General features: G+C 41.9%; 1 protein-coding gene across 1 annotated transcript in view; it reads right to left on the reverse strand.

Annotated features, from left to right (window-relative positions):
* The window catches only part of NBAS (NBAS subunit of NRZ tethering complex), a 357,350-nt gene that overhangs the window by 104,194 nt on the left and 226,385 nt on the right, over positions 1–26,771 (reverse strand). The window contains exons 39-42 of the mRNA XM_024119119.3: positions 22,538–22,614; positions 22,013–22,150; positions 9,550–9,779; positions 5,275–5,385 (exon numbers count right to left, since the gene is read on the reverse strand). Coding sequence (XP_023974887.1) covers positions 5,275–5,385; positions 9,550–9,779; positions 22,013–22,150; positions 22,538–22,614 — 556 coding nt within the window. The remainder of the gene's footprint in view (positions 1–5,274; positions 5,386–9,549; positions 9,780–22,012; positions 22,151–22,537; positions 22,615–26,771) is intronic.

Here is a 26,771-nt window from a genome sequence, read left to right on the forward strand (position 1 = left end):
GTCACCTACACAGTTGATGAGAGAATCAATAATGAGTACCTTGGAGTCTGTTTCTTGTCACACTAATACTTGGTGAGTTCCTTTGTGGAACGTTTTCTGTGGACAGAGTGGTGACGTGGAAAGAAGCCCATGTGAATAGGCTTCGTCTCCTCCATAAGAACAACCCTGACCCCTTAAGCCTTTTCATTTCTCATAAAATGTCAATTCCGACTGGTTTATGTAGTCTCATATTATTACCTCTCTAACAAAAAAATATTTCAAAAGACACCATAGCACAGAAACAGCAATAGTCATCATTTACTGAACACATCTTATTATACGTTAAGTACTGGGTCATCTCATTTAATTCTCACAAAGCAGGTATACTATAACTGATACCACACTGTCCTGAAATATAATTGTTAAAAAATCAGATTTGCAATGTTAGGCTGATAGCGGTCAGAGGGTGAGTTCAGTAAAGTAATCTGGTCTGTTTCCAGAATTAACAATAGCAACTACTTTTTTTTCCTTTGAGCATCTAATACATGTCAGGCATCTTGTATAAATCTCTCAAATCTCAGAGCAATTCTGCAAAATGGAATAAGAATACTCATTTTGCAGAGGAGGAAACGTAGGAATAGAGGGATGAAACAACTTGCCCACCACGTACACACTAGAAGGAGGTCACAGAGCCACGATTTAAAACCCAGACCTGCAGGATCCAAAGACTGTGCACTTTCCACAAGACGAAAACAGGCCCCAAAATGCATCTTTTTGCTTATTACATTTTGTGCCAGTGTCAGGAATTGTTTCCTATCTGGGGGAAAAGTGGCCTTAAGAATCACAACATGGAAAGGAAGGCTGCAGATACATGGAAACAATTGCTTCCATTTTGGTGATGGTAGTAATTAGTTCTTCCATTTTTAGGACTGGAAGATTTCTTCTAATGTACAATGCAAATCACAGCCTCGGTCATGATCAGGATCATGGTCCTTTAGGCCAAAGAAAGGTCAAAATTTTATCTATGGCTCAATTTTAAAAAATAAGTAAGACCTATGACCTGAATTTCTACATTCAACCTTCCTACTCTAAATGGATTTTTCCTGGTTTGAATTTTTACTTATCTTCTTTTTCAATGTTATAACATACTTTTAAGAAGCTAGGTTGCCTTAAATCCCCTCTCTACACACCAACTATTATCAAACTCCTCAACTAAGTCAAGAAGAGAAGGCCAGAATTGAGAATTCTTTACCATGTGACAATCTGGACACAAACCTGCCTATGAGCGACAGCTACCCTCAGGCAGAGATTGTGTGTCACTTCTGTTTCAGTGCAGGAAAAGGCAGACGCGTTATAGTTCATTCACCTCCGCACAGCTACAGCACGCTCTTGCCCATCCTTATCCTTGAGACCAAAAGAATCCTACCAGGGAATATGAAACTGGCTGCGCAAAACAGCACAGCACAGCACAGAGTCCCTTCCCAGGGGCCAGAAAGAGGCAGCACTGAACTAACCAGCAGAGATGAAGAGGTATCACGATCTGCCACCCAAGCAAAATCACTTGGATAATTAATCCCCTGGGTGATGGAAAAGTACCTACTAGAGTGAAATGAAAATGTAGAGGTTGTATGGCCTTCAGGTCTGCTGTTTAAATAAGAAGGAACAGATGGAGTGTTATCAAGGCTGACAGTGAGAGGTACTTCTGGCCCTTATGCAGGCCTTTGCTCACTAGGCTCCATGCGCTCCAGCCACAAAGGCGTTCCGTTCCTGTAGTTACTCAAAAATGCCAAGAATGTCCCTGTCCCACAAATGCCTGAAATGCATCCCCTCTGCCTGAAACGCCTTTTCTTCCATTCTCCAATACTGAGCTCTTTTGACGTCCACAAGAGGCCTTTCCTATCTGCTCCTTGTGCATTTCCTTTATGGTACTTATTATGACCAGCAATTTCTGTTTTAGTTGTTTTTAACTGTGTGTGTGTGTGACGGGGGTCTCCCCAATTAGAATATAAGCTCTATAAAGGTAAGGATGTGTCTGTCTTGTTCAGCATTTAAACCTATGCTTGGAACACAAAGGTACTAGGAAAAAGATAATAATAATATTTAATGAATAAACAAATGTGGTACTATTCTATCAGCTAGAAACATCCTCTGCCATTTCAAAATGATCCCATATTCAAAACTTAAAGACACACATGGAGTCAGCAGAACTGGCAAGAACAGTAACAGGAATGATCTCGACAGTATTAAAGAGCCGCCCGGCTACACGCTTTCCACAGATTTTCTCTCATCTCTACAACCACACCAGGTGGGGATGGTGGTCTCCTTAACTGAGAAAACCGTGACTCCAGAGGATTAAGAGACGTGCCCAGGTACACAGCTGGGGTTATGGGCAGCAGAGCTGGATCTTGAAATGTGGCCTGACTCCAAAACCCATGCCCTCACGGGTAGTTAATGTTGTCTGTAAGATGCACCGAAGTGTCTAGCACAGCCTAGAGGTGAAGATGGCTGTGAAGGCTGCAGTGAGTGAGAAATCAGCCCCGAGCTCAGGGAGCTGAACACGCCCTGGGAGAACCAGTGACCGCCAGAGGGAGCCGACGCCAGGTGTACAGAGCCGCTCAAAGCCACCACTGATGTTGAAAACTACCAAGAAAAAGAAAGAAAATGAGGAAGAATAAGGGGAAAAAGGAGACCAGGAACTCAAGTTTGGGTGTTTACGACCATTATCTCTTTCTTAAAGGAGTGAAATTCCAGGAATAAACTACCATTAATTATGGATCATGTGTCAGGTACGGTAGGTTTGATATTTCACCAGGAAGTCATTTAATTTTTATGACACCTCACTTAGAGTAAAGGAAAATGAGTTTCAGAGAATTGAATTCTCTGGTGCAGGGACACACAGCTGGAGAGACACAGGATCTGCTCTAGGTTTCTTGATTGGAAGGCTTCTGCTCTATTGCACAATGCTGCCTCACCCAACCTGTGTGTTTGCTTATCTGTACATTTGGTGAGACGAGGAAATACCTCCGAATTCAACCAAGAGGAAGGAGAATGTAAAATTATAGAAAAAATCAACTTCAGGGGGGAAGATGGCTTTTATAAAGGAACGGTAATACAAAACCCTAAGATACAGAGCTTTATTTTTCTTGCAGCTCTGACCTATTAACTTCCCATTGGCATTGACTCAACAAGTAAATATTGGGCAATTTCTATTGTACTAACAAGGCTGATCGTTAATACTTGTGTTACTGAGCTGGACTGAATAGGAAGGCAAACAACAGGCTTTTAAGTAATGAACATGAAGCACCAAACGCCACTTGCTAAATCAATATTAGGTGTTTTGTCACTCACAAGTAATGACAAAACAGGAGGTAATGATTTCCTGCTTTTGTAACTTCCGTGCGTCTGTATAATCACACCACTATCAGGTATAATGATATGCTGGGAACAGTCCTGCAGGTTACTAGATTGCCTGATAATTTCTAATATATTCAGAGACCAATGGAGCATCCTGTTTGTACAGATATGACAACCTTTTATGTAACATTCAACGAAAGGAAAAAGATATTTAATAAAATGCCAAGATTTTTTTACGCTACTATGCGTATAATAAGAAACATTTATTTGAACATATTTCTATGCCTCAAAAATGGTGAAGTCAGTACAGTATTTATCATAGAAAACACTATTACCCATGTAGCAATTTCATAAATACTAAAACGTAGAGGGTAGAATTTCAAAGATATTAATAAAAATGAAAGATGATGAATTATAAGCAGGTCCTGACCATTCAATACTACCCCCACTTCTTGAAACTATTCCTTCCCACGGCTTGCCTAGAACAAGAGCCCTCCCTCTCGATTGCTCTTTTTGTCCCTTTTGCTAGCAGCTCTTCCTCCATCATTAATTGTGGAAGGTCCCCGAGGTCTGTCATAAGTCTTTCTCCTTTTCTCATTCTATGCTCACCACCCAAAGCACACCCACAACATAGCTTATTTATCATCTATGTGCACATGGCTCCCAAATTAGTATCTCCAGCTCCACCTTCTCTTTTGAATTCCAGATCTATAAGATGCACTGTCTACTTGACCTTTCCTCTTGGGAATTTCAATGTGTATAACTTTTCCATTCCTTTGCCTTTTCCTCACCCTCCCCTGAAATACCTTGTGTCCCTAACTAGTGTTTTCTGTCCCAAATGATGTCACTGTCCAAAAGGCAGACCAAGTAAAACCCTGGAGATAATTCTTGACCCTTCTCCTTTCACTCACCTTCACAGCTAGTTTATTCTTATTAATCAATTCATTTATTACCATTTATTTCACCTTCCAGGTATCTCTGAAACCCAGTCTCACCTCTCCTGTACTTTCAAAGCCCTACTCCAGGCTATGGTCACCCGTCCTGCAGTCTATTACTATCATAGCTCCCGAACTGGTCCATATATGTCTACGCTGGCCTCCCTAAAATCTTTCCTCAACATGGTCGCCATAGTGATCTTATCAAAATGCCAATCTGATCATATTACCTCCCTCTCTTTTACCAGAATCTTTAAATACCCTCCTATTACTCTTGGGAAAGAGCCCACAGCCCTGGATAGGGCCTGTACGGTCTGGCTGCAAGGTCTGGTTTCCAGGTTCTCAGCAGCCCCATCTCACCCCGTGCTCCACCGCCTCTCAGGGCGTCACCATACTACCCATCTGTTAGGCTCACAGACATCACGTTCCAACCTGTCAAAGGGCTTTTGCACTCAACTGTTTTGCCTCCCTAGAAAATGCTTCCCATCTCCTCGTAGCGTACTTAATTTTGAGTCACTATTTAGGTCTCAGCTCAAGAGTTATTTCTTCAGGAAAGCCTTCCCTAACTGTGCCAAATCCCCTATTTGGGCTCTCTTACACAGTGCCTATCACAGCTTTAATGTCACATTTGCTTATGTCATTATTCAATTATAACCTGTCTCCCACCATAGACTATGAGTTCCAAGAGAGCTGAAATTTACTGACTATTGTAACCCAGTACCTAACACTGTTCCTAGTACACAAGAGATTGTCAATAAATATCTTCGAATAAACGAATGAATTCAAGTCTCAAACTCAGGACTATTATTACTGAAAAACAAAAACTAAGACTACCGTTAGCATATTGGTATGTCAGAGACATATGAAGAGAGACTGTACAAAGACACTGGTGTACTACAGCTCAAAAGGAAAAGTGAAATTGAACAGAATGGCTTCAAGACTCCTTTAAAATAGACTCTGAAAAGAAAGGCATGGAAATAAACTTGCATAAGAGTTGTGTGCTTACCCACTGTCGGTGAACAGGAACTCCAAATGGGTCATGAAAACTTCCCAACAGGAGACACTGTAGCGCTGGGCCAGAGAAAGAGCAATGCTGTAGACGTTCTCCTCAAGCGTCCTTCACGAATGTCCGTCAGCCAGAGGGAAGGGGAGGAGAGAAACACATGACCTTAATCAGCAAAGAAGATGCTCATTAGGACCGCTCTCCAGCTGAGAGGGGCGCAGCCAGCACAGTCCTTAATAAGACATTTCACAGTAATTCAGGAAAAGTACACAGAAGGAATTTTAATGCTCTTTTCTTCTCTGTGGTGCATTGCAATTGACCAAGGAATTGTCTAGATCAGTGGACCTCAACCGAGGGTGATTTTGTCCCCCAGGGGACATGTGACGATGTCTGGAGACATTTTTGATTGTCACAGTGGGTGAGGAAAAGGAGAGAGCTGCTGGCATCTAGCAGGTAGAGGTCAGGGAGGCTGCCGACCACGCTACAATGCTCAGAGCAGCCTTCCCACAACGAAGACTGACTCAGTCCAAAATGTACTGAGATCAAAAGATTCTGATCTAGATACCAGCGCCTACAGTCACAAAGCAGTGGAAAGGAAATGGATCCTCACCCTACAGATAGATATTTGAGAAAGCACAGTTAGTCACTCAACAAATTCCTGCTTTCTACGTTGGGCCAGCTACTGTGCTAGCTGCTGAGGACATAAAAACAAATAAGATATTTCTTGAGGAACTTACAGCCTAATGGAGGATGTGAAATGTGAACCAGGAATCAAACAGAATGGGGGGAGTGCTAAAAGAAACGCTACAAAATTCTGTGAGGATGGAGACGAGAGAGTGACCAATCTGAGCTGAAGATTGGAGAGTAAACAAGGATTAAATAAGTAGGGGCTGTGAAGAGGGAGAAGAGACAGATGGGCTTCTGACAGAGGAAGCAGAAGGCGGGGGTGGTGTCACAACCATGACCATACAGGCCAGCTGAAGGACCTGTATCTTATCCTGTAGGCAATGGAGAGTCAGTGGAAAGTTTAAACCAGGGAATGGTATCATCAGATTTGAGAATCTCTAGGCATATAAGGAATTCTGGTCCAGAGCACCTACATAAAGGCCATTTTGGTAAGACTACTGCAAGACCCCTATTTCCCAGAAGTAGAGGAAATATAAGGATGGAATTCTTGGTTGGAAGAATGGTGGACAAAACCACAGAAACGGGAATGAAATACCTGTTATCATTAAGTAATACTGCTAAGACTGTACTTACCCCAGCTAAGGAAACCAGGACATTTATACATTTGATCAGCCTGGAGTTGGCAAATGTTTTCTGCGCAGAGCTCAATAGTAAATCTTTTAGGCTTTACCGCCATACAGTCTCCGTAGCATATTCTTCTTTCTATTGCTTTTTATTCTTGTTTTTCCACAAAGCTTTAAAAATGTAAAAAACGTTCTATGCTCATAGACTATAAAAAAGAGGCCAAGGACTGGGTTAAGTCTGTCAATGCCTGGATTATTAGGTAACTGCCAAAAATTACTTCTTGGGTTTCCCTGGTGGCGCAGTGGTTAACAGTCCACCTGCTAATGCAGGGGACACAGGTTCTGAGCCCTGGCCAAGGAAGATCCCACATGCCGCGGAGCAACTAAGCCCATGCGCCACAACTACTGAGCCTGTGCTCTAGGGCCCGTGAGCCACAACTACTGAGCCCACGTGCCACAACTAGAAGCCCGCATGCCTAGAGCCTGTGCTCTGCAACAAGAGAAGCCACTGCAATGAGAAGCCCTCGCACCGCAACGAAGAGTAGCCCCCGCTCGCCGCAACTAGAGAAAGCCCACACGCAGCAACGAAGACCCACCACAGCGAAAAATAAATAAATTAATTAATTAAAAAAAATTTTTTTTCTTAAAGTACTTATTGAATACCAATGTCTACGTGAGCGATGAGAATTCCTGGAGAATAGGGACCATTAACAGCTCACTCTTCCTATTGTGGGAGTCTGGCACAGTGCCTGACACCAGGTACATGCTCATTAAGTATTCATATCTTTATTATCTGATAAAAGTGGGGAGTACGCAAACTATACTCTGTTCTCCTCAAAGTCACCCTAACCACTGAGAATGTAATAACTAAGATACACAGACAACAAAGGACAACTATAGTGCACTCACAGAAAACAACTGCCATTAAAGTGGACATACAATTAGGGAGAAAATAAAGAATGGTCACATTTGAAGGTGGAGCTGCAAGACAGAAGGAAGCAGGTCCTTCGAGGATTCTTGTATGTGAGATGCTAAAATGCCATCTCCAAATCAGAACTGCTAACTCAGAAAACCCATAGACACTTTGAGACATTTTAAACAAGCCATCTAAAGACTGCTGTATATTTTTCTAACCAACAGATTGTGGAGAAGATTCTATTATATATTTATCAAAAGCATATATTTGTCCTCTAGGACATACTTCAAATAGCAAATGCCAGCTGGATACTTAAAAAGAAAAGACAAAGACCAAGCAAAATATTTGTAATTGATGATGTAAGGCATGCCTTAACAACTTTTATTCTGCATAGTAACCTCTCTTCTAAGAAACCAAGAGCATGGCACCAAGGATTACCAAATGCCCAAAGAAAAAGCCCACTGGACTTGGAAACAGGAAGCCCAGGCTCAACTCCTGGCTGTGTGACCTTGAACAATGCTTCAAAGCTCTGTGGTTCTCAGATTCCTCTTCCAAAAGTAAGGAGGTTGGATTAAATGATCTCTTTGGTCACTTTCAAATTGGATATTAAACGACCCTATGAAATTATGAACCTCCAGGAGAACAGAGGGGAAGAGAAAAAAAATTCTGTATTTCTCTTCTTAACTTAATTCTGCTATAGGTTGTTCCTACTCTCTCGCTTTGATCTCTCTGTTCCCCGCCTCCCTCTAAAGAGAATCTGGGGTGTCTTCTAGTAGGAAAGAAGCCCAGGCTAATATAAAACTGTTACAGAGTACCAAGGTTACTTTGCCAGTTTCTTTAAGATTTAAGAATAATGATGAAAAATAGCATATACCACTACCATAACCAAGCCTATTCTTTGTTATTTTAAGGTAACTTATCAGGAGAGAGAAATAATCGTTAAACGTTAAGCACAGTTTAACCTCGTTTCAAGGGCTGGAAGCCTAGACTGAACTGCGTACCAATGCTTCCTTGAGAATTCAATCAAGCAGTGTGGGGAGGGCACATGGTGTTGAAGCTGTGATGCCTCTGGCATGTGGCAGATCAAGGTTAAAGTCACAGTTGTGACCTTTACCACCTATGTAAACTGGGGCCACTTACTTTATATCAATAAGCCTCACGTTCTTTCGCTATAAGATGGGGATAACAACATTTTATGTCATAGGGTTATCTTTAAGGATTAAAAGGTGTTTATAAAATAAAGTTTACAGAGCATCTAACACAGTTCCCGGCCCATGATAAGCACTCCACAAATTGCGGTGTTAAAAACAAAACATACCTCTAACTTAATAACCATTGTGGGTGAACACACTTAAAAAGAAACTTTTTTTTCACTTTCCCACCATTTGACATGTAATTCTCATTTGATCTGAACTCATCTGATCTAAAACAAAAACTGAAGACGAGTATTAAAACCAAGGAGAATTCCATACCTAGAAAGGGACCTCCCCAACCATACTGTCATCTCACACAAGGGCTTGCTTTTCTCTTGAGAGCGGTAAGGGACAAAGGAAAAAATGGCAGCTGCTACAGGCCTCGAACAAGAGAAAGTGCTCAAGTGGTTGGCTCTTCTTTCTCTAGAAACCCAGGACAGATAAAGGTGTCCTGGACCCATAACACTCAGTGTCTCCTCTTGTATTAAGTCAACGGTACCTAACTTTTAACATACTGAGGAAATTAAACGGCCATGTAGTAGCAAAGTGAGATTCTAGCCAGGAATAAAGGGGAATCTTGTTTTGAAATTTCTATAGTAAGCTTGACACTCTTCACCCCTGATCACACTCTATCACCTCTAACATGGTACTGGTATTGGATTATCAACATCATGGGAAGCTTTTTTAATAATTCCCATCCTTACTACTTAAGTCTGCAGGCTCAAAATACTGTCTGCATCACTAATCCATTTGGGAAGACACACACATCCCTCACAGGACAGGAAGAAGTAGGGCAAAGTCCTGTTTTTAGCAACCATGAATGTGAATCTTCAGAGGACTATGATTAACAGTCCTGATAACTCAGCGCGTGCTTGTATGTTTTAAATCCGTCCCTTTAGGCGACGAAGGTATTCCTTACTCTGCCAGACCGAGGATGGTTTCCCGCTTGTACTGGTCATCTGCAGTGAACCGCTGCACATCCACACCCTTCCGCAGGCCCTGGAGGATCTGAGCCTGAGTGAAGTCCAGGAGGCGTTCGTTGTAGTACTGTAACTGCTTGGTCAGTGCAGCGAGCTCCTCGGGCCAGGCTTCCTGCCCATATCGAGCCACATGCCTGGTGACCATCCTGATTAGCTCTTTGGGATCGGCCTATGAGTAACAAAAAGACTAATTAAAAAAAAAAAAAAAAAGAGTAACAGTGGGAAGAAGAGCATGTCTGCCGGGCACCTGTTTGACCCTTCACACTGCTGCCATTTAATCAAGGCTGATAACCACCCTGAGGAGTGAATTGCAGAGGCGGTACGTTTTGCAGACCACAAAGACGGGACCCAGAACTGACTCTAGGAGCGGGTTTCTGGACTCCTGCTCTGCTCTTCCACCTTAAAAATCTCCACCCACTTAAAGAATAATGTATGCTTGCTTTTCCAACTACCATCATCCCATACCAGATCTCTTCCCCAATTATCTGATCATTTATAATAATTCACCCTGGAAGTAATTTTTATCATCACTGCCCCTAGATAAATTTTCTTTGGACCATCTAAGTGTTCTCAATAACAAAGAGCTGCAGTTCAATGATTCCACGAGAAATGCCTAAATAGCTAAGTAGAAGAATGTTTTCCCCAGGGACAAGTGAGGGGCAAAAACCCCATCCCTGTTCCTGAAATCATAAATTTTTCTAGTTTCATAAGACAGTATGCAACCAGTTTTTACTCTGCTCAATTTGGGGCTCAATGGGATACTGCTCCTTAAATCTAGCAGCTTCTTTAACAACAATACAATTATTCCAACAGAACAAAACCCAGAACTGAACAGCTGACTGGAAAGGAAAATAAGTCGTTAACCAACCACATTTATTTATATTAAAGTTGGTCCGGGTGTCAACAAAGCAACAGCAATGCAGCCATGATTCTGGAGTTACCTAATATGTGAACAACATGAACTCAATCCCTCCCAATTTCTGGGAAAATATGGCGCATATTTTAATACCAGCAAATTAGGAAGAAAACTCCAGAAATCTACCTTTGGTTCTCAGAAACACATCTAATTACTATAAGCCATCAGCATTTCTAATGTGTACGCCATTATTCTGAGCTACACATGAGATTTGTCAATGTCGAGTCCATATTACCTAACCTAGCCTGACATTCTCTCATGATCCTATTAAGGAACAATCTGGGAGTACCGAAAAAAACCAATTAAAGAAATCTTCTTGGAGTCCAGCAGGTGGATTTAAGAATAAGTCAACCTTACTCAATTTTTCCCCTACCCCTAGGCAGACACTGAGTCTTACTCTCAAAAACCACAGATACGTGTCTCAAGTCAAAAGACGTAGGTTTGAAAACGAATGCTCCGAAGTAAGCAGCTAGAAGACCATCTGTCAATCATTCAACAAGTATTTTTTGTGCACCTATCATGTACCAGGTGATGTACTAAGATGCGACCCTTTCCTCCGAGAATTCAGTCTATGAGGAGAGACAATCAAGCAAACAGTTATAAAATGGTGTGATACAAGTAAGCACAGGGTGCTACGGGAATACAGAGGAGTGGGACTTGGGCACGTATCAAGGAGGTCTTCTTGGAAGAGTTAATTTCTAGGCTAACTGCTCAGGTATCAGAAGTAAAATGGCCAGAACAGGGAGACAAATTCTGCTAAAGGGGAGAGTACGTGCTAAGCCTGGATGGCTACGGCCTGATGGGAAGATGGAGTGAATAAAGCTGATCTAACTGCAATTAGAAGTGATTTGGGAATAAGCTGCGTACGCCTGGTACTTCTGGCAATGGATACAGGCGGAGGAGACCCCGTGCCTCAGCCCTTAGTGCCTCTGTGGCTGTCATTTAACCCAACCCCCTCCTACTTACGGACTGAAGCCCCGAGGCACCACCCTGAACCGCCCACCGGGGCAAAGCCCCTCTGAAGCTGTCTGGTATAGGGGTGCTGCTGGGGACCAGCCAGCCCGTCGTCTACACCTGCTCCGCACCCTGGTGTGCTCCGCTGTTGCCTGCTCTTCTCACACCTCATCCAGTTAGCACTTTCCTGCCGAGGAAGAGAGAGAGCAGGAGCTACTATCCAATGATCAGGGTTTCGGGGCAGCAGGAGAGCTCTTCTGTAGGTGTTCTTCCAGGGAACTCTTTGGGTCGGTTTTGCACTCCACCGGCAAACCCGCGTTCATCAAAACTGTGAGGAAGGCTTCTTTCCACATACACTCCGACCCTGTGGTTTCAGGCGAAAGTCCTCAGCCTCCAGTTGCCCGACGCGCTTTGAGGGAGAGGCTACAGCCAGGCCGTCCATCTCTGAGTGACGCCCACCCCCACGCATGCAATCGACCACCCCCCCTCGCCCAAGGGTCGCTCACAGCTACTGCTCCACTTTCGTGTTTCCACTTTTTGCTTTCTGGCATCTCAAGGACTCGGTCCCTGTATTGGGAGAGTGGACTATATATGTGATCTCATTTCTATTCTCTTTGCATTCGAATACCATTTATGAAACAAATCCCCAAACCAGGTAGAGAGTTAAGCTCCAAAATGGCAGCCATAGCAATAATGAGCATAATCGCTAATACTGATATTTACATTGGCTTTTCTTTATCTTACAGAGAGTTTCAAGTCTCCACATACAACCTTTATTTTCATATGTGGCAAAAAATACCTATTCTCTCCTTTTGCGAATGAAGAAAATGGCATGGCAGAGTGTAATAAGCGTGGACACAGAGAAGTTACTAGCTGGATGACCTTGTGCAAGTTACTTAACAACTACAAATTTGATTGTCTCATCTATAAAATGGCAATATATATAGCTTGCATGGTTTCACAAAGCCTAAGAGACCACACACACACACACACACACACACACACACACACACACACAAAATACATAAACCAAGACCTGGCCTTTAGCAGGTGCTCCCAAAATGAAAGGGATTATGGAATTTACTCAAAGGTATGCACCAGTTACACTTTAATTGTACCTCTACTGCATACTTTACATTGCCTTCTCTTGTAAGTATTAAAACACAGCTTCCAGCAGGCAGAGACCACGGGTACTTAGTGGATTTGTCTTTCCTAGAGCACAGTAGAGTTTCTTGAACAAATCAGGTGTGGAGTAAAACGGAGACACACTGAACAGCAGTTGTAGCTTTTAAGTTAGTAATACTAGTTTATATTCCAGATCCTTCATTTAGCAGAGATGCAGTTTGGGGCAAGTTCTATCATGTCTCTGTTTCCTCATCTATAAGACAGTCAACAAGCACACCATCCTTGTGGCTTGTTGGGAGGCACAAACAAAATATTTTAAAATGTCTTTTTCTCTATTATTATATGAAAGCAAATTGGGCCCAGAGCTTACTCCCAAGAAACTAAAACTAGTGATTGTCAAAGATGTACACATAAACAACTCACAGAAGGCACCTGAATATAAGAACCATTATAGAAACACAAACAAGAACGCTGGAAACTCCTTTGAGGGAGCAATGGACACTCCTGACTCTTCTGGGGCTCAGTTTCTTCAGATGTAGAACAAAGGAGTAGCACAAGATGATCACCTTTCAAGGCAAAAATCCTATGAATGTATAAGAATTCAATCATGAAAATAAAATAAAACCTTGTAAATCCCTCCAGGTGTGGAACTGGGGAAGTTCTACATCTCATCTCATTGATGCCTCCACTAAACATCAGAACAGATTTCTTTGTTAAAAATACAATTTTAGACCAACAAATTATAACCAGTAGGTCCCTACACAGTTTAAACAACTTTCATCCCTTCTCCTTTATTAAGTAGAAATTGTCTAGCCCCTGTGAATAATTTTTACTTCACATTCTCTGTGCATCAAATGTGTTCACTTTTCTAAGAAATATTTAAGAACAAATACCTAATATTTCAGTCTTCGGTATGGAACAGACATAGCGCTAAATATACATGAACTGCATCTCATTTAATACTAACAATCTTGGGGGACCAGAGTCTACTAGTACCATCCTCTTTAAGATGGGTAAGGAGGCGAGTAGCTTGACTAAAGGCCATTCAGGGTTGGTGGCAGGGCAGGATATGACTCCCAGGCATAATGTCGCCCAAGAAGCAGCCTTTTATATTTGTTGTGCAGGGAGGGGTATCTCTTAAAATTATAAGAATCTTGATAAGATCAATGTACACATAGTTCCCACCAAATGTAAATGAAATTTGGCATTTGAGTCCTTTTACAGATGATCAGCTTTCAATGATGGACTTAATGCTGTCATTCTATATTACATCAGGACTGACCTATTTTTTTTAACACACACATTCTCCCTTTCATCCCTTTTACACATATACACACATGTGTAAATACAAATGGTCACAGAGGACACACCATGGCAGGTGTTCAACTGGAGATCCTGGTCTGAGCTGTGTTTCCAGGCATTCTGTCTTCTCTAAGAATAACGGAGAGAGATTTAGAACAGAGAGAATTTAGAAGATCGTTTTCTGTTCAACCTCTTGATATAAATATACCTCCTTTGAAATTTCCATCCTAATAAGGTGGTGAAAAGGGGCATTCTATTAATTCCTTGATGATAGGTCTTCAAGGTTATGGATCAAACATTTGTTAAATGTGTAGGAATATTTTCAATACTTTGATTTATTGGGTAAAAACATAATACTAATCCTTTCAAAATCTTCCCCAAACAAAGAACATTAGCTATGAGGAAAAAACATAGGAATTGGCATCAAAGAACCTGGATTGCTGGTTCCTCCTTCCTGAGCGTCAGGTTTTCCATTATTAAAATTGAGGCAATTTCTCTCTGATAGACTCTTCACAGAGACTGAATGACAGTAGATGGATGGGCATGTTGTAAGTTCCAGATTTCCATGCAAATTTCTCGTCTTACCACCATCACTACTAGTTTCTACCCCTTCCTTCAGGAACTTTACTGGTCATGATTACTTTTAACGTATGATTTAAATTTTAATAATAATTCTTCCCCTGAGCTTATCACAATTTCTCTAAAAATATTCCAAAAGCATCCTCTACTCAGCCCAACACTTCATTTCATACATTCGTTCATTCACGACACAAGTGTACCGCATTAAAGTTTCTAAAGCACTTTCACGTGATTTTCATTTGACCCTCATACCAACCCAGTGATGGGCACAGGAGACTGCTGTTGCTGTTTTACAGAGGCCAACCTGCATGGCAGGCATCCTGAGCTGGGGTCCTGCAGTGAGGAAGTGAGTCCAGCCCCCCGGCCTCTGGCCTCGTGGGCACCCCACTCCATCAGTCCTTCCTCCCTATCCTGCCAGCGGGGCTCCCTCAATGCTCCACGCCCAGCCTCACACCTGAAGTCACGAATTTCTGTATGCAGCATATATTCAAGCCTCTCTCCCTCTCTTTCCCACCTAATTTCAATGATATGATCCATGGGTATGAAAGCTCCCGGCCTCTAAAACTTTTGAAGGACTTTAGGGGTAGCTTCAGAATCTCCCATATTCAGTATCAAAAAGACACTGCTTCCAGGGCTTCCCTGGTGGCGCAGTGGTTGAGAATCTGCCTGCCAATGCAGGGGACATGGGTTCGAGCCCTGGTCTGGGAAGATCCCACATGCCGCGGAGCAACTGGGCCCGTGAGCCACAATTACCGAGCCTGCGCGTCTGGAGCCTGTGCTCCGCAACGGGAGAGGCCGCGACAGCGAGAGGCCCGCGCACCGCGATGAAGAGTGGCCCCCGCTCGCCGCAACTAGAGAAAGCCCTCGCGCAGAAACGAAGACCCAACACAGCCATAAATAAGTAAGTAAAGTAAATAAATATTTTTTAAAAAAGATACTGCAAAACTGAAAACATAAAAAGGCATCAAAAATTGAAAAAGTGTAGAGAGTTAATTTACTCTAATTTTTTCCCCCAAATTTGGCAATGCAGTTCTTCTATGGGGTGAAAAAAAATACGATTTCTTTAAAGAATATGGTCAAGTCCCTGTAAAAACAAAACGTACATAAATATTTATGACACCAAAATGCTGGATGACTTCATCTACTACTTACTAGAAGAGGTAATAAATCCATTCAGGCTTAACAGTCTCCATTTCTTGGTAATATTGTTTGGAAAGTTTTGAACAGGTGGTACGTTTCCCCTCTAGGGTTGTTATTTGCTTGAAATAATTTTCTACTTGGTATATTCAATTAGTAGCTTAAGAAAACACATTTTAGAAATAGTTTACCATAAAGTTTTGAATTTCATCCCCTGCTGGGTTTGCTTCTCTAGCATATAAAACTAAAAGACACGTTTCCATTTTTAACTGATTTTATTTTCTGAAACTTTTAAAAAAGAATGATAGAGAAATCACACTTCAAGATGCATTTACGTGGCGAGGGATAAATTAGGAGTTTGGGATTAGCAGAAACAAACTACTATATATAAAATGATAAACAACGAGGTCCTACTGGATAGCACAGGGAACTATATTCAGTATCTTGTAATAACCTATGATGGAAAAGAATATGAACAAGAATATCTACGTATGTGTATGTATGTATGTATAACTGAATCATGTTGTGTACACCAGAAACACAACGTTGTAAATTAACTATACTTCAATTTTTAAAAAAAGATGCCTTTACAATAATTACAAAGGTAAGATATAAATGAAAAAAATTAAGGTACAGAAAAATGTGTATAGTTTACTCATATTTGCATAAAAAATTATTATATAAATACGCATATCCATAAACTATTTCTGGAAGTAGACAAAAGGGAAATACTTTTCGTTTTATCCTATTTTCATCATTTGAGGTTTTCTGTCATGCGTGCATTAACATAAGAAGTTAATTAGGACAAATACCAGAAGAGAAAATTCTCTGCAAGTGACCATTTGCCAATCATCATTATAGGTCTCTAAAAAGAAACATGAACGCCCAGTGGGCTGCTCCAAAGCTCATCCAGGTTTGCTGCTGGGTGCGGCTGACTCGGGATGTGCTTCCCGTCAAGATGCACATGCTTTTTATCAGAAATAACACCACAAGTTATATCAGTACTTTTATTCAAACCTAGTAGTCTACCTAAGTTATCATTCTAGCAGCTCAGGACTACAGGGGGTGGAAAGAGAAAATGTGAAAACAGAAACAAGCTGAACTGGCAATCAAGGAGAAGCTAAGCTTCACAGAGTGTTATTATGTGTGGACAACACATTGAAACCACTTTGATCTCAGTTTCCAGGATGATTCATCAGGAGTTTGTCATATCTAATTCCAAGCCCAGCAGTGCCGTTTTATACAGGGGGAGATGCTGAAAAGACTCAAATAACGAGTCATTAGGTAGTCAATGGACAACGCAAACATACTTAAAACATCCAGCTAACGTGCCCATCCGGGAGGGGTCAGGACTCGAAACTGTAAAACTGAAGGTTGTCCGAACCACAGGAGCTGGAATGATTCCTCAACTGATTCACATGCCAATAAACAGTCACTGAGTAACCGCAGTGGGTGAAGTCCTGGGGATTCAGCGAAGCTGGGATTCCTGCCCTCAACGAGATTACCACGCGGCGAGAAGACAGACGTGCACCAGCTACCGTAGCCTAAAAGAACCACTCCAGTGGGTGTCTGGAGGAGAGCCGTGAGAGACGGAAATTAACTATACTACAACTTTTAAAAAAAAGATGCATTTACAATAATTATAAAGGTAAGATATAAATGAAAAAAAAATTATTTCAGGCCGGTATCTGCTGAGGCAGCAGAGAAGGCTTCACACAGGAGGCTCTTTGGAGCCCAGACTTACCTACTGATAGTGGAAAGAAGAAGGAGGTATTTCAGGCAGGAGAATTACATCTGCACAGGCACAGAGGTGTGGGAACGGATGTTAAATTCAGAGAAATATACATTCTGAACAGCTGGAGCATAGACTGCAAACGAGCTAGTGTCAGGATCATGGCTGGCGGGGTGAAGAACAGCCGCCAGTTCTCTGAGGGGCTTCCCTGTCATACACAGGAGTAGAGATTTTAGCCGGTGGCGACCGCAGAGCACGTGTAAACATCCTCCCGGGAACGAGCCGTTAGGAACTGCGAGCCAGAGATCACTCAGGTCCGGAACACAGAGACACGCTGCCTCCGAAACAAAGCTAGGGCGGCAGCACATCCAAGTAAAAGGCAGGCGAAAAGACTGGGGTCCGGAGCTCTACGTGACAGGTGTCACCTTCTCCCAGAGCAACCCTGAGCAAGTACCCGCATTTCTCTGTGTCTTACTTTCTGCAACATGAGGCTGCTCGACAGATCAAGCGGGAAGGAATGTGAAAGGTACGAAGACAGCCAATGCCTTCCCAGGGTTAGTCTGACCTTCCTACTGTCCCCTGACGACTCCCGTTCACAAGCCCCCACAAAGCCTGCTACTGTCACACCCCTCCTGACACCTTCCCAGCCAGAGAGAAGAGACCCCACCCGGTCACAGTGAAGTCTGGTCACAGACTCTATTTCTATGCTTTTCCTCTGCAGCCAGGCAACACTTCCGAGCCTTGAATTTTATAGCGTGACATTTTAATACTTTCTTAAATATTTTGTGAAAAAACACCACAGCACGTATGATGGGACAGGGATACCTCAGTTCCTCTGTTACAGATTCCACCCCTCCATCTGGAACGTCCTTCCCCTCCATCTTTCTGGTGCTATGCTAGTCCTTTTCGTTACTCAAAGGTCACCTTCTCAATTGAGGTCTTTCCTGAGCCTGTTTAAATTGTATTCTACACACACAGTCCTTAACTTTCTTCTTGTTTTTCAAAGCTCTTATCATAATCTAATAAAGTATGCATTTTATTTACTTATTGTGTTTACGGTGCTCCTTCCTCAGTGGAATGTAAATCTGAAAAGGGCAACGGTTTTTACATATACTTTGCTCACGACTGTCTCCCCAGGATCTAGAATACTCCCTGGCATAAGTAGTCATCTGACAAATATTTGACAAACACACACATAATTCAATTATTTCATACGTGCTGAAGAATTATTAATTTTCAGTAATCCACCCAGGGAACATTTGTTTGCTACCCTTGATATGTCAGGTCCTGCTCTAAGCAATGAGGAAAACAATAAACACAACACAGACACTGGTCTCAAACAGCTCATTTTCTACTGAGATGAGAGTAGATAAATTCAAAGTAATAGTGTATAAACGTTATGAGGTAAGTAAAGGGCGGTACAAACGTGCGTAGAGGAGCATCCAGCACAGCCTGGGAGCGCGACAGAATGGTGGCAAGTGGTAGGAACCGTGCCTTGGTGAGGTAAGACCTGAACCAAGTGCTAAGCAAAGAAATGCTGGGGAAACATTATAGGCAAAAGAGTACAACATACTGAATGCCAAGAACAGAGAACACACGGGCTGGTTGAAAAATTTAAGCAGCTTGGTATGGCTGGAGTGAACGAACATGAAGTTGCAGAAACAGACAGAGGCCAGACCACATTGCCAGGGCAACAGGAAATCACTGAAGGATTGTAGACGCAAGGGAGGATGACCAGACCTCCATTTTGGAAAGACTTCTCTGACCGATGCTTGGAAAAAGATGCAAAAGCAACAAAAAGGAAGAGACAATGATGTTTGATTGCATTTTTCACTCTTCACCTCACCCTTCAGACTAACAACCAAATGCTTTCCACAGAGCTGCCAAGAAGTCTCTGGAGAATTAGCTGGCTTGTGACCTAGCCGTGTGCCATCTTAACGCTATCAGAGGGCACATCTGTTTCTCTTTGGAGCAGCTGAGAAGTTAGAAATCATGTGTTGAGGTATCACCACTGAGCCACATGAACCTTGCTGGCTTCTATTTGCACTAGGCTTTAACGCTGCTTCCCGAAACAATGACCCTGACCAGCAGCTGCCTTACACTGCTGGGCCCAGAAAGGGAACGGCTACAGGTGTCAGGAACCACGTCACAGGGTGGGTGAGTTTTCCAACAACCAGGAATCCGAGGCCAAGGCCTAGGGTGAGGCAGGAGACCTCCGAGGGACATCTTCAAAGGAAAGGACAGTTTGACAGGAAAACGGTGGCAGGAACAAGACTAAGAGCTAAAGGGCAGTGATGGTGGGTTGGCATAAGATGAAAGGAAGAGACAGAAATTGGTGTAAAGGGTAGAAAAGGGCAGGAATCAGGTTTCATTATTCTTCACACTCTAACACCAGGCTCTATGTCCTTCACAGCAGGCAGTCAATAAATGCTGCATCGATGAAAGGATGAGCAAAATATAAGACCTGAAAATAAAACAGTCATACTTTCTGTTGGGAATACAGAAGAAACAAAGATGGACACACCTTTACTTCTAACCCTCATCTTTCAGTGTTCTACTTCCTCTCTCTGCACGCTTTAGTCACAGAAATCTCAAGTGGGGTTTCTTACAGAGTGACTTCAGTATCTGCAGTAGGAAACAGTGACTGCCAGATATTAAAAGCTGGGATGGAATTTAATGGTGTTCTCCTACCTTACCTCTCTCAAAGACAGTTCAGGATTTGGGACTTTTAATTTTTGGTTCAAAGTAATTTACTATCAGGGAAAACAGGAAAAATACAGACTGTCCTAGAATTTCCCTTCAAGAGGACTACTTTAAGTTTTTAGGTAATGAAACCGAAGATCAGGCCAAAATGTGGCGCTGCAGCCAGCTCTTTGGCTTCTGTCACAGTCTGAACATGTGGTCTGTCTGGCGAGGGTTTCCAGTCCTCTCACCTGCAGCTCCTCTAATCCACCTTTACACAACTGTCTCTCATGGATTTATGGTAAGTGGTGAGTTCACTGAGGTCAGACAGCCATAATCACCTCCTCATCTCAACACTCGCTCAGAGGCCAAGGCACACATAAGGTGCTTGGGGCGGGGTTTAGGGCCAGACCAGCTGACCGAGTGGCCTTTCAATCCTCTGTATCCATGAAAGGTGGAACACAGTGTCGGGCACGCAGTGTGACCTTAATACAGATTACACACATGGAAATAGTACATACTACATGGGAGTCCTGAGCCAATTATCCAGCACTTGTGTACGTACTACCGAAAAGATGAACACACATTTAAAAGCAGACACCAGCACACGCCATGAATACTCTTTGCCAGCCATCCAACTGAATGGAGTAAGAAAGACATTAAGTAAGTACACTGTTGCAGAAATAAACCTGCCACACTTCCACCTATATAGTCACTTTCCCTCAACTGATAACACAGTAGGTCAATTCCTTATTTCACATAAAAACATACCTGTGATATAAAAGCAAAACAAAGGAAAATTACTAGAGTATAGGATCAAAGTACTGTACAAAGCAGCAGTAGCTATCGAAAACAAAAAAATAAATTCAAAATTTCCAAAATAAAGTAATATATCAACTGGCTAAAAAAGAAAGCAACAGTCCTTTTCTTGGCCAATTTCATCCTAATATACCTATTCCTGAGAACAATACCCACTGACAATGATGACGCCCTTGGGAGGGCGACCTGCACGGCACAGGGTTCCCCCACCCACCTTCCTCTTTTTTAATAAAAACTGATGAATGAAAGCCATAGATTTTGCCACGAATGGAATGTTTTCACATACTTAAAGGTTCTTAGATATGTTTTGGATGGCGGAGGCAGCTAGAACTTTGATACTCATGTGAAATTATTTCTTTATAGTCTACTTTGGGTCGGGGAGGAAGAATCCTGCCTCAGTAAAAACTGGACCTTGGATTTGTACACAGAGTGGATTTGAAAGTCTGATCTATTTGCTTACCTACTCTTAAAGTGCTAATTCTCTTAAAATGTCCAGTGTAAAAAGGAAATAATTTCCAAACGCTGATGATTAAAGGTGGTGTACACAAGTAAACCTAGAGGGCTTCCATTTTCCAACGGCATCTGGGACACTTCCGTGTCCACAAAAGAAGGCACACGTAACTTGAGGCCACGCTTAGGTGCTCACTCAGAAATTAACAATAAAGTTAAATAAAAGTGTCAGAAGCTTGGTGGCAAGTAGGCATAGTGTCTCTCAACATTTCATCTGCATAATTACTACTGTCATATCTCTCTGGCTTAAAAATAAATAAAAGTGCAGCACCGTTCAAAGGACTACATTGCCTACTGTCCTAAATTAGACAGAGCCATCTTTCTCTTGAGAAGTGAGTTAAAAAGCCAACTCTCCATTTCTCCTGTCCTTTAGCCTTTCCTAAGAATGCTGTAAAATAATATCAATGACAGAAAAGTTAGGGGATGAATCAGCATCCACAATAAATATTAGAAACTCTACTTCTTATTAATTCCTGGAAAAGCAACTACGTATAACACAGAAAAGGCAAAGGCTGTCAGCCACTGGGAATACAAAGGACTCTCAATACAAAGTGCCTCAGTCCCTCCGAAGAGGTAAACGTGTTTTAACTACTTTAGAAAAGCTTAACCCTGCTCATTGAACAAAGTGGAAACCATGAAGACTCACCCTGTAAAGAGGATGGCACTCGTCCCTGAAACACGGAGCCAACCGGGCGTAGATCTGTAGGCTATAGTAATAGGCTGCCAGCTGGAGAGAGACAGCGGAGTGGGACTGCTTTTCAAAGCACCTGTTAGCGTCTAACACCTAGAAGGAAGCACGACAGAAACAGCTCAGCCGAAAGGAAATTAGCACAACCATCATAAACCATCACATTTCTAGTCCTTATTGTAGAATTCTGGTTCAAAGCTTCTATCGTATCAACTCAAGCTCAAGCTCATCTTAGTATGACTACATTAAAATTCAGAAGACATTATAAGGCAGATCCTACGCACATGAAAGTAGATTTTAAAATCAACATTTCAGCCCACATTGTAGAACTTACTTTCCAGGTACTGACCACAGTCCTTCCATCTTGCAAGAACAACCAGAAGGAAGTGAAACATAATAAACAATTTACTCGTGAAAATCCCCAGTAAAGACTTTTAGTTTATTCATTTTTAAGTCCTTCTTTCTTGGTAAGGGTAAACTTACCTGTGGTAAGGCAAGGAGATAAGCAAGAGCCAAGGTCATATCATTTGGTAAAGCATCGCATGCCAGTTGCAAGAGAACTGAATGTAGAAAAAAATATATATATATTGCATTATTTTATTAGAGGATCCACGTGACATTCATAGTTACTAAGTGTCATGACTTTAGTCCTTTATGATGTCAACAGTAATTCGTTTCAGAGAACTCTTTAAGATCCTTTATGAAAGTCTATTCAGCACCATAGAAATAACAGACTACATGAAACTATGTTAAATGATAACCTTGCCTTAACTCAAATTATGCTGTTTGCTACTTACACAAGAGAAAACCCAATTAGTGCAGCTACAAAGTCTAAGTGCAAATAGATCAGTGAGGATGGTTTCTGCCAGCTAATCTTTTGGTTTTCAAGACCCAGACCAAGCTTTAAAATTCTGGATATCAATGACAGCTACTGTAGAAAATGACCATCTGAACATTAATGATGAGAGTAACAACACAGCTTTTTGTGAGTGCAGATTTAGGATAAATCTTCTGATTACTACAATTACGATAAATGGTTTTGTTCTTTCTCTTCACCACACTCCACAGAAAGAAAACCAGTCTCTTGCTTTGATTATAGAACACCTTAAAATATCCCAACCATCTACAACTTTTCCACAAAAAGTTTTATATAAGCAACTACCTATCAGTATCATGGCTTTAACAAAGGAGAGAACACTGCCAACAACATCTGTGTTTATATCCATTTTATATTAATAAGGAGGTATTCCATTTAGGGTCTTAAGTGACAAATACCAGGTAGTCGCTGTAATCACAATGTAAATCTTTTATTTTTAAAGAACGGACTCTCCTAACCTTCACTAATGAAGGTAAACAGTATTTAAATAATTCAAAGTAAATATTTCACTTTGTAAATACACCATATAATTTTTTCCCAGAAGATTTACCTTCCTAATTGTGTCTTACTTGAACTAAAGTTTAAAGCCATCCATATAATCTGAGCTCGGCTGACCACTGGAGCAGAGGGTGGGTCCGTGGTGAGGAGCCAGCTGCAAGCAGCTGGAGCGTCAGAGGCTGACCGAAAACTCAGCATGTCCTGCACATGATCTATGGGGGAAGAAACTGAGCTTTCTCCACTGTGCCTCTGCAAAGAGTTCTCTAAATACTCACTTCCTCTGTGCTCTCCAAATCTCATAAACCAAGTTGGACCACCAGTCAGCCTCAGGCCCCCCAAGGAATTGTACTATTCTAGAGATGTTTTCTGATCAAAAGCTACTCATTTCAAGGCCCATTTCCAAATTCAGCCCTTCACTCGGTATCAATGAGAACTTTCTCTAAACCCGATATTGCTCTAAAATAAGAAGCAGAGTTCCTGCCCTTTCAGAGTAAACACACTAAGACCAGAAAAAGTCTTCAAATAAATAATTTAAAAATACAATGCAAAGGGCCCAAATCAAATTTTATACAAACAAGTATGGGAGCAAAGAAGAGTTATAAAATCGCCGAATGTATTCTCGAACACTATCAAAACTGAAGGATGAAGGAGTTAAGTTATACATTTCGGACAACAGAAGATGAAGGAAGAAAAAGCAGGTAAGCTTAGTCTGCTGAAAATCCTGTACTTTTGAGAAAGATTTACTTAGAGTCTAGAAATTGCACACCATACAAACACACATAGAAACACACACACACACACACACACAACACCAGGGCTGCCATTTTGGCTTATGTCTGCCTTATGTACTTTACCATTTAATACCTGCCCAGCTGTGCGTGGGACCTTTAATTTGGAGAAAAAACAAAATCCAAGTTTCACATACTAATAATTCTTCCCTATTAATTTTCTCTCTTTTTTGCTTTTTTTATAAGATTACCTACAACTGCAACCTTATTTAGTTTTTTTCCACCCCTGTTTTTACTTTCTTCAGATACTTCCCTTCCTTATGCACAAAAGAGGCCAATTTTCAAACAAGTATATCTAAACCCACGCATCAAAAAACAGCCCTGTCTCTCCAGAGCTCAGGAGCCCTTATTTCAAGTGAGTGGCTGATGCTCCAGCTAGGAGAGGACCACCCCTCTCCCTCTTAGAGTTGTGGTTAGGGCCAGTCTGAGGCTTGCCTGGGAAAATCAGTCCCATGACTGACTCTATTCCAGTCAGACTTTTTTTTTTTTTTTTCTTTTTAAATCCTGTCTTCAACTCAATCTTTCACTCCATTTGATGTGCATTTGGTTACTTCCAAAAACCAAAGCACCCTCAAGGGATGAAAAAATATGGTACCGCTGAAGATATTCCCAAGCATATGCTACAGACCCTGAAGGAAATTCCAAAAGGAAAACAACCCAACAAAAAACAAAAACAACAAAAAAGAGCCATGACAGCGTGGTTGGAACAAATGCATAGTTCCCAGAAGATACCTTTGAGAGACAGAATCTCCATCTGAATACGTAAGTTCCAGTAGGTTTATTTTTTAAAGTTATATTATTTCACAGATACAACTCACAAGATGGTCACTAGCATTTCTTGAACATATACCACTGAATACAAAGCTTTCAGCAGGCAAAAGAGAAAAGAAATAGTTAATTTCCATGAGCTAAAAGTAATGACAAAAATCACCCTCAGAGGAGTCCGAAGAATCATCACTGTTAATTTTCACCAAGCAGTGAAAATAATCACTTTAAAATACAAATATTTGCTCCAAGTGAATAATATCCACATGGGTTTTATTTCATATATACAAATGTGCTCATCATTTCAAACTTTTCTGCAGTTCATAATGCTTTGACACTGGGGGGTCTTGACGATCCTGGGGAGACTGCCCTCCCAGGGCTAGTCAATTGGCAGGTAGAGCAGACGGTTTCCCGGTGAGCACGCCTTTGATCTACAAACCAACCAGTTCAGAGCCAATTCTCTGAACCACCCCCTCTCTCTCTGGCTTTTAAACTACAGAGGCAATATCACCTCGTCCTGATCACCTCAGGGCCAGGTGCTGGTCAGCCAGAGACCATCCCATAGCCCAGAGTCCACCAGGTTATTCAAACTCTCCATCGTAAGCTTGCTCAAGCGTGCCTACCACACCTCTCCTGTTCCTTCCCACGAAAACCCATACTCTGGCCTCATGCCTTCTGCCTCCAGGTGACCTGAGTGCCTCCCCATGTGGCCCAGGTGGCTTGCTGTGTCTTCTGTTTCTAGGGATTGGTGAGTATAAACTTCTTCCTTCACGACAATCATTTTCATGTCTGGGTGTCTGCCCACACCTGAATAAACCAGACTCTGGGTACATTTCAGAACAACAACTAAAACATCTATAAATGTACAATGAATCCCTGGCCTACAAAATCAGGCAGAATGATATAGCAGGAGGGAAACCATCTGCAGAACCAGAAAGTTGTGGGATCAAAGCTAAGACCCACCACTGACTTACTGCACAAGTTTTTCCAATTAATCGTTCTGCACCCAGTATCTTTCATATTTCTAAAAATAGTACACTGTTCTCCCAGTGAGACAAACATAAAACCCCAGAGTCATCTTGGACTTCACTCTCTTCTCCGCTCCCAACATTCAGGTAGCCATCAAATCCTGTTGAATTATTTCTAAAGAACTCTTTCACACATACTTTCTATTTTCACTGCCACAAACTCTAGTTTAGATGGTCAGCGTTCAAAACCTGGGCTCTTTCAAGAACCCCTCAACTGTACCTGATGCCTTCAGTCTTTCTCCTTCCAATCCATCCTTAAAACAGTAGTTTCATACCAATTTTATAGTAATGTTCATTAAGTACTGTGTAATCATGTCTCTCTCCAGCTGAAAACACATACACACACACACACACACACACACACTCCTACCTTCAATGGTTTCCCATTCCCTAAAGAAGGAAAGCTAGATTTCTTATTTAGCACTCAAGGCCTTCATAAATATGGGCCAGCCCTAACTTATGGTTTTAACTGATATTATCTCTACCCTACACCCCAGCCAAATTAATCTGACATTCAAATGACCTATAATGCAAACTCTCTATAAAGAAAGTGCTCATGCCATTCCTCTATAAAACAATAATAATAGTTATTATTATCATAAAATGAAAATACCTATTTAAAAAAAAAAATCTGCTTTGGGCTTCCCTGGTGGCGCAGTGGTTGAGAGTCCGCCTACCGATGCAGGGGACACGGGTTCGTGCCCCGGTCCAGGAGGATCCCACATGCTGCGGAGCGGCTGGGCCCGTGAGCCATGGCCGCC

This window comes from Physeter macrocephalus, chromosome 12 (genome assembly GCF_002837175.3).
Source record: "Physeter macrocephalus isolate SW-GA chromosome 12, ASM283717v5, whole genome shotgun sequence".
NCBI classification, from domain to species: domain Eukaryota; kingdom Metazoa; phylum Chordata; class Mammalia; order Artiodactyla; family Physeteridae; genus Physeter; species Physeter macrocephalus.